The 10,000-nt window shown below is 35.6% G+C and overlaps 1 protein-coding gene across 1 annotated transcript in view; it reads left to right on the forward strand.

Annotated features, from left to right (window-relative positions):
* LOC128250674 (uncharacterized) overlaps window positions 1-8,119 on the forward strand; it is a 166,547-nt gene extending 158,428 nt beyond the window's left edge. Inside the window, exons 7-8 of the mRNA XM_089341605.1 lie at window positions 2,596-2,667; window positions 5,092-8,119. Coding sequence (XP_089197731.1) covers window positions 2,596-2,667; window positions 5,092-5,917 — 898 coding nt within the window. The 3' untranslated portion in view covers window positions 5,918-8,119. The remainder of the gene's footprint in view (window positions 1-2,595; window positions 2,668-5,091) is intronic.
* The last annotated feature ends 1,881 nt before the right edge of the window (window positions 8,120-10,000 follow it).

Genomic DNA, 10,000 nt, shown 5'->3' on the forward strand with positions numbered 1-10,000 from the left:
AGATTTACTAAAGGTGGGGGCGGATGGGGGAGAAAAATTACTCTTAAAAATATTTTGCTGTCGCTAAGAGTCACTAATTACCATGGATTCTATTTCCTACACTAACACACACACACACACCCATATGTATACATATACGTAACATACATATATGGTTATAAACATATTCGGGGCCGAAACTTCGCAAATCATTGTTCCGTGTTTCTCTTAAATAATCTTCAGGTGATTATGTAAAAAAAAAAATATTAGATATAAATATTTAACTACGATATCCAAACATTTTCACGGTAATATACTACATAACTCAGTGTCCTATTTGCTCACAATCGTCCAAAGATCGATATGGTGAAACTCAGAGTAACGAACATACTACTTTTCTGCTGCCATTATGAAACTCAGACTCCAGTATTGAGTACTCCCTTTTCTTCCTAATTTTACACTTGCTTATCTCTCTCTCTACATATACATACACCCACATATATAATTATATACATACATATACACATACATAATACACAAACATACACTTTACATAGTGTTCATTATATATCTACTGAACACAATGTAAAATGTATATCTACACTAAATATATATATATATATATATATATATATATTGTACGTCTGTATATGTATATAAGGCATACAAAAAAAATCATAAAATGTGTATATATGTATGTATATACACAACACATATATATATATATATATATATATATAATAGCAACGATCACTTTCGTATACACGGTAGTGTATTATAAGAGCTGTTTCCTCGTATATAATTATATATAAGTTATAAAGATCAATAACCTTATTTCAAAATATTCTTATCTCCTCTTCCATCAGTCAGTTTTTTTACTTGCTCTCTGTACTCCGAGATGGCGGATATTTAGCAGGTTAGTACAATTAAAAAAAATATATATATATTTATTTTGCACGGTTGTAGGTTTATATGGATTTGTGTGTGGCTGTTGTATGTATATGTCTATGAGTGTGTGTATGCGTGGGTGCGTGCCTATGCATGCTTGTATTTTTTTTAGATGTTATAAGCAATATTGTTTATTCAGTAACTGTTACATCTTATTTCAAATGACAGATAATTGTATATATGACAATGACCGCTAATTGTATGTATATGTACACAGTTATATATGCATGGTCTGATCAATAAGTATCCGACTGTCGCCATAGTAACGAAGATAAAGCAGGCAAAGTAAAACCGCTTGGCACAACTTGGCCATAACCTCTGCTGTGCATGCGCACTAAGTTTTAACATTCTAGCTCATTTCCGCTATTTACAGCAGTGCTTCGAAGGACCGTGTGTAGCGTGTGATCGTCGCAATGTCCATGACAGAAATAGTTGAACAGAGAATCTGCATCAAATTTTGCGAAAAGCTTGTCGATACCTGCTCAGAGGCCTACGCAAAGTTTTCAAAAGTTTTCATCGTCCTCGACACAATCAAGGAGATCTTGTGCAACTGAAACCTGAGTGTCCTTTTGGTCAGCTGAAAGCAGTTTTGGCACAAACTTGGCAGACACGCGTCTCATACCCAAATCTTCAGTGATAATGGACTGAACTGAACCGTAACTAACCTGCACATCCTCTGATAACTCACGGATGGTGATTCGACGATTTCCCCTCAGAACTGCACGCACTTCTGCGATGTTTTTCTCAGTTCTGCTGGGTGCGGGTCTCCTAGAACGTTCGTCAATATAGACATTTTTTCGGGCATCTTGGAACCGTCTTGAGTGCGGCTCATACACTCCTTCCCATGACAACTTTCTCTGTCATGGTCAATGCGACGATCGCACACTACACACGTTCCTTCGAAGCATTGTTGTAAACAGCGGTAGTGAGCTACAAGGTTAAACCTTAGTGGACATACACATCAGAGGTCAAGATCAATCTTTGTCAAGCGGCTTCATTCTGTGCGTTTTAGCTTCGTTACAATGGCAACAGTCCGGATACTTATTGATCAGACCTATATAAAATGGGATTAATAAATCCGAGGTGGATCCTGAATTAGCACCTCTGTGAATACCAGCTAAAGAGAATGTATATGAGAGTCTGTAAGTGGACGGTTTACCTTTAAGAAAACTGTCTCGTATTTTTAAACCTGTCTGTGGGTATGGGTGTGCACACACACACATACACACTAGGTAGGGTCGAATCGCATATAAGTAAATGATTTAAATGTAACCCCATGCATGACTTCCACTACTGGATTTCATATGCATATACAAAATGTATACATGCACACACTTATATAGAGGTATGAGTGCATCTCAATTATAACACATGAAAATACAAAGTCAGATAATGAATGTGCCAACTGTATGTTCATTTATTATATTTTTTTTTCCTCATTGATATTGTTAGAGTGAAGTATCGTCTCAGCTTCATGGAACACCGAATAATTTATTTGTCTCTGATACAATTACCAAATTGTGAACACGATTGCTGTCACATCGGAAGAATGCATGCGTATTTTTTTCCTGTTCTTTGTGTCAGCCAATGACATGTTTCATGTGCTTCTTTTATATAAATATATATATATATATTTCCCTTCTTTTAAATGTTCCTTGTTTTGTTCAGCGTCTTTCAATCAGCGTCCGAGAAAGCTGAAATTTCGTCAGTTCCCCAAGAAACACTTGAACATGAGTCCAGGTATACCATATCTATCCTATGTTAAACGCTGTTTAATCAAATTTCGTTTCGTTTAAACATGTAGAAAAAAAAAAAAATGAAATTCACTCCCGATTTCAAATTTATTTTCTTTTCGTGATGTTAATATTTTAATGACCACTTTTATTTCATGTTTTAACAAGTCATACAATCTAACGCCCGACCATTGAGAATGGCAACTACTATTATTTTAACCACGCCAGTAGTCTTATTAGAACCTCGACATCCTTTAAAACAGAACCCAGTTATTATTATTATTATAACCTCAGTTATCTTTCCCTATAGCAATAAAACATTAATTCCCAATTATTTAAAATTGTCGGCTAATAATCCTCTGACTGTCTATCTTTAATACACAATTTGGATCTCTAACAAATACCTAATTCTATCCGACATATTAGCTTCTGTTACAATTTATCAAACCCCGTTCCATAAAGATATCTGCTCAGTCAAGACCTGCAATATTTATTATATTCTCTCCCATAACCTATTTTATTTCGTTTTACCTTTCATCCATACATTAAAATCTGTTAACTAGATTCCCCCACCCCTACATCACCGCCACCACATTAAATTCCATGCTCGTCCTTCGATAACATCCTATTCATTCTATCAGGATTTTTAAAATTCTCTTTTACACAATATTGTTGTTGTCATTGTAATTGTCGTTACCATCCCTGTTTAGAACCACCAAAATCATTTCTAACACGGAACTCCTAAGTTAATTTTACATTATTATTATTATTATTATTATTATTATTATTATTATTATTATTATTATTTATGCTAAATTATATTTCAATAAATCCAAGTCCTACTAGTGATGAACAGTACTTATCCTGCAAAAGATCGATCACATAATACTCACTAGTCATTTGCTGGATCGCTGCTGTCAACCATATCCCATATGTGCTAATTTGGGATTATTATCACTAATACTACCAAAGCAGCCAGCTGGCAGAATTGTTAACAAGGTGGACGGAACGCTTAGCGATGTCTCGCTCGTCACTGCTTTCTGAGTTTAAATTCCGCCGAGGTTGACTTTCGGGGTCGATAAATTAAGTACCGGCCACGCACTGGCGTTGATGTAATCGACTAGTCCCCTCCCCCAAAACTTTAGGCCTTGTGCCTTTAGTAGAAAAGGTTATTGTTATTACTATTACTACTATTCTCCTTCTGCGAGCGTCGTTGGTACGCGTGGCGAAATGCTTAGCGGTATTTCGCCCGTCGCTACGTTCCGAGTTCAAATTCCGCTGAGGTCAACTTCGCCTTTCATCCTTTCGAGATCGATCAAATAAGTGTCAGTTACGTACTGGGGTCGATGTGCTTCTAGTAGAAAGGATTATTATTATTATTGTAAGCATTAGAAATGCTTAGTATTATGATATAAATTATATAATTTACAATCATATAATTATAAATATTTTTATTAGGGCTACAAGCTTGCAGAATCATTGAGGTAATGGACAAAATGTTTAGCGACATTTCTTGTGAATCTTTATGTTCTGGGTTCAAATGTCGCCGAAGTCGACTTTGCCTTTGATCCTTTCGGGCTCGTTAAAATAAGTAACAATCGAGTACTGGGGCCGATGTAATCGACTAGCCCTGTCCCCACACAAATTTTAGGCCTCGTACCTATATTAGAAAGGATTATTATTATTATTGATGAGTTAGAAGACTGGTGAGCAAGATATAAGCTTCAGGACATCACAACCGATTTCATTTTACCAGTTCAAAGTCACTTCCCTTCCTCTGCTTATCTAAAGGACTTGAGAAATAAACAAAATGTCATATAATTCCCTTCTGTTTTGCCAAAATACACTAAAAATTCTTTGTTGATGACACTTCAAAAATATTGTGCAATTAGGTAAATTTGTGTTTATTATTTTAATTAAATAAATTAAAGATACGTAAACGTTCTTGTTCAACTAATTAGGTCAATTAATGTTAAATCTAATTATGTCAATGCAAATTATTGTAATTACACTAATTTATGGCTTGTCTTAAAATTAAGTTAATTATAAATATTCTATTTTGGTTAAAAGATAATTATAAATATTCTAATTAGGTTAATTAAGTCTAAATGTTTTAATGTTTCCCCTTTTGTTTCCCCTCGTTATTTGGATGTTTGTAGTTTTTACATGTATACTGTTGCCTTTTTTTAAATAATTGAAGCTCTATCTCAGTGATGTACTTAATTATTTTTTGTTATGAAAGACCTACGTCCTTTCAGTAATTAAGTTTGTTTAGTTACTGCTAATTATGTTTAAAAAAAAAAAAAGAATACAGTTGAGATTCAACTTGATGTTTTGTTGCACTATCTGAAATCTTGCTCCTTCCATATGAGCACCGTATGTTATGTGCGACTGTTGTTTCTTACGCCAGCTTTTAAAACCTTTTCTGCAGATCCACAACGACAACCACTTCGGATACTCAGGATACGGATAATGTAGCGGTTAGCGAAACTGTAATACGTTTAGGGAAGCTACCAACACAGCATGATCATCCTCCCGCCGTCCCTCCAAAACCAGTCAGACACAAAGTAGCCGCCGCCACCGAAGCGTCCATTCAGGACACTCAAATACATTCAGTCACTCCACCGCCATCAGCTCATCCAGAAACTCCTCCGGCACCGCGTCCGGTCACCCCAACTCCTCTGCGCCAGGTGACTCCACCACCATCGCATGAGGCCACTCCGCCGCGCGAGGCTACTCCAACGCAGTCAGAGCAGCCTATGAGTCGCTCAGCAAGACGGCGTCTGGCAGCGCAAGCACAACGAGAGGCATTAGCTGCCGCTCAGGCTGACGCTGAAGCCCAGGCTCAAGCTGAAGTCCAAGCTGAAGCTCAGTGGATAGCTGAGCCTGCAGTAGAGCCTGCAGTAGAGCCTCCAACAACATCGCCCCCATCATTCAGTCCCCCGCCACCTGTGATGCTCAAACCGTCTCGTCCGGCTCCTCCCCCCGCACCTATGCGGGATTTGACCTCTCAACCTGGTCCCCTTAAGAAGAAAGAAGAAGAAGAAGAGGAACTAACTCTTAATCTATTTCGGGTCGCTATTTTCGCTTGCCTCTGCGCAATAATACTTTACATGGTTTTCACGAATGGCGGAATCTTTGCAAGTATTTTCCGCCGTAAAGTGGTTGAATCGCAACTGGCCGTAGAGGAGGGGTCCGTGGACGGGAATGCCGGACCAGAAACTGCTCCCGGGAAGGATATAGCTGACGAAAGTTAAAAAGCCGGATAAATTTCGTGTGGTCCAAGAATTCTACATTTTATCCCCGTCTTCCCAATTTATTTTTCTCCACAACACTAATCACTAAATCAAATAAGTTATAATAAGACATAATTGGTTACTAAATCATATATATATATATATATATACATATATATATATATATATATATATAATTATTATAACAAATACTACACAGTATTATATATATTATTCTATTTGACATTAATACCATAATATATATTATATTGTTGCATATTGTTATTAATAAACCTATTAATAAATATTCTATGAAAATGGAACGATAAATCGACCGTCTATGTGTCTGCTGATTTATCTTTCTGTTTGCTGAATGCTATGCAGGTTCATATCCCTGTATATCTATCATTTTATCTATCTGTCTGTCTGTCTGCCTTTCTAGTCGTCTTTGAACCTATAGAGAGATCGATAAACAGACAGGCAGATTTGATAGTTAAGTATATTAAGTAGTCAGGAATTGGTGTATACCAAGTGATACCGCTAACGGGACACGATGGAAGCACAGCTACTTACAACTGAGATATTGTGAGGAACCAGTTACGCTGCTAATAAGTATGAACACTTTTGAAAGACTAAAAAAACAGAGAATACCTTAATAAACAGCCGAGAATAAAATTTTGGGACATCTCTGAAAAACAAACTGAATAACTCAACTGTAAACTAGCGAGGACCAGTGAACAACATGGAATCTGTGAAAAATTAAAGAAACGCTATTTTCGATCGCAGGAACAAAAGAGGAAAAGAATGAAGGAGAATGTCATAGGGAGAAAGAGAGAGGGAAAGAGGGGAAATATAGGAGTAAGAGGGAAAGCTAGGGGGTAAGAGGGAAAGAGAGAGGGTAAGAGGGAAATAGAGGGGTAAGAGGGAAAGACAGAAATTATGAGAGTAAGAGGGAAAGAGAGAGTAAAAGAGAAAAAGTGATGGAAGGCAGGAGAATCTAGAAAAATTGAAGGTTGTTACTTATCAGTTTAGGTAATTAGGTACAAACGTAAGAGAATGTTAGAAAAAAGGGATGTAAATATGATATGTATCAATGTGAAGCTGGTTGGTGATATGGCTGCACTCTTTTACGTTAAACACATCAGGCGGGGGGAAAATGATGATGGCTAATCCGTTAGTGTAATCATAGAGGCATAATCAACATGTGTGTGTGTGTGTGTGTGTTCATGTATGCATACGTCTATCCAAAAAGCGAAGGGAAGAGATATTGATGGAGCGATGGATAGATAGATCGATAGATATAGCTAGCTAGATGGATAGATAGGGTGGAAGAAAGAAACAACTCAAATCCCGAAAACTGGAAGACAGTTACGCGATAAAGCAAGTTTCTAACAAAGCAACTACGATAATGATATGTGGGAAGAAGAACTTGATACTCTCTTTTGTCTATGCGGAATAATGTTTGAATCGCAATTTGAGTAAACTGCGGGAAAAGTAGTTTCAAAGCTGACGACATAACACATTATGTAAATCAATCCAGTCACGTGTCAATATGAACCATTTGAAGATAACTTTCACTTTCATGGTAAATAACACGATGGAAAATGTGGGCAAGTAAATAAAAAAGCTGGTGAAACAGCATTTTCAATGAACTTTATTGAAATTATTAAAGTGAGCAGCAGTAATATTTGAAAATACTGTTTATAATGAATCTGAAGCAATTCATATAAAATGTTTTTTAAGCTCTGAGAAACAAATAAATAAAACGAAACTCTTCTGTACATAGAAATGCTTGGCGGTTACGATACGATAAATAAGATGTTGAGATTAAAAGAATCAACAGACAGAAACATTAACTTGTTAAATACTGGAAGTATTTGAAATTTGAATATTCATCTCCTGTACCGATCTCAACAATGACATCATTACAAATGTAATTTATCCCTCACCAAAAAAAAAGAACAACAACAAATGAGAAGAGCTAAAACATTAGCAATAATTCTGATTCAAAATTTGATTTTCAAATCTGTAGAAACGTTAGAAAATTAGTTAAATATTCCAGGAAATAAGTCGATCAGATTTTTCTGTTCATTTTGACCCCGTCTACACACCGTTTTCCCCCAACTGCGCACTGATTTTGTGTTTTTTTTCTCTCTCAATTTTCTTTTTGTGTAAAAATATCTTCAAGCATTTGTATTGTATTAAAAATCGATTTCCATTCTGCATTCTCTTTTTTTCTTCTCCTTTTTGTGTTTCTCTCCTCTCTCTCAGAGTGTCTTGTCCATCTCTTGTACAAATTCCGACTTTCAAAATAACATTGTCGGTTTTTTTTTCTACCGTAGAACCAGAAGTAAACTTTCATTCTCAGATAAAACCAATGTTATATCATTATATCAATAATAACACCGAGAAAAACCTCAATATGATACAATCTCATCTTTTCTGAATATATTTTTACAAAAATCAATTTATGTATCAACAAAGCTTAACTTGTAGCAGCCTGCATTCGCACATCACAACAGTATCTTTTCATAACCTGACGTTTCCGAAAAGGGTCGGTCATCATGAGAAGTGCTTTCTATGCGGGAATTCTTTTCTTCATGACGAGCCAATAATCTTCGAAGTTTTGTCTTTCGCTTCAATCAATGATAATCGTAATTAAATTCCTTCTATTCAGTTCATTATTTCTATACGTCAACAACTGTGAAGTAGATGTTAAATTCACAGTAGACCAAATCTTTCAGATCTCATTTCGATTTCTGTTTAGCGTTAATTGACTTTATAATTTCCTACTGGTACTCTTGGAAAATTATGAGGCATCTCAGGTTGCCAATTCTTGTGTCCCTGTAAATTTGAGGGGTTCATGTTGCATTATGTTTACGGTTATAAAGAATCGCCAATAGCCAAACACTCTTATGGAATTGCATCTCACATATGCATTACAGAATTTTATTTAGCGCTTTTAAACCAATATCAGTGATGCGAAGGAAGCTAGTATTATTAACGCAGACAAAATTAATTAGCTAATTAGAAATACGTCGTGAGAAAACATTGCGTACATTGAACCAATGTTATATAAGGTCGTATGCAAAAATATAGGCAGATAGAACGATGGATAATTCAATAAATAGCTCGATAAATGATCACTTATATATGGAATAACAGATAGATAGTCAACCATAACTGAATGAATATCATGTCAACGATTTCAACCAGCAAGAGAAACAACTTCAGACATGTATGTGTCTTATAAGGATTTCTTCGGTGAAACATATAGCCGTACTTGCTGAAGTAGGGAGAGAAAACAAAGTATGTGTAGAATATCGTACAAGGGTTGGCAGGAAAATCAGTGGAATTACTATGAGTAACATTTATTTTAGTAAATTAATTAATTAACGCTTATAGCAAATAACATAATCACCAGGTTAAACCGAGATGATTCTGACTACGCTAAAATCTGTTTATATATGAGCGTTTGTGTCTTTGATATATATATGAACAGATACATCACATACGCTATTTGTTCTCTTATATAAATGTATGTATGTGTGCGTATTATACATGCATATGCACACGCAAGTGTGTGTATGTTTGTATAAATGTAAATATGTATCTATAAACTGCTTGAAATAAATACTTTCATATCTCAAAAAAGTGTCAATAACCAAACGTTCGATTCTCATCTTCCCTACAGCAAGCACGTACCCACACTCATCTACATTTTACCACCATTTTCTATTTGAAACTTCCCTTTCTATCCTCGTCTCTCTCCATTACTTTCTTCGAACACACACTCCTAGTTAATTAATCATCAACATCGTTTATATATATATATATATATATATATATATATACATGCAAATTGTTTCACTTTTCAAGTGTATGTTCGCTTGGACCAATCCTTGTATTTTAATCTGATTTCAAATGCACTACAGATCGAATTTATAATAACGTTCAGTTGTATGTGTATGGGCGCATACATGTACGTATATATTATATATGCAAGTATAAGTATGTCTGCGTGTATGCGAGTGACCGAACCTGTATGAGTGTCTATGTATATCTATGTCAGTATTTTATGTGTAGAATGTATAGATGTGTGCA

This window comes from Octopus bimaculoides, chromosome 25 (genome assembly GCF_046866305.1).
Source record: "Octopus bimaculoides isolate indiv1 chromosome 25, ASM4686630v1, whole genome shotgun sequence".
NCBI classification, from domain to species: domain Eukaryota; kingdom Metazoa; phylum Mollusca; class Cephalopoda; order Octopoda; family Octopodidae; genus Octopus; species Octopus bimaculoides.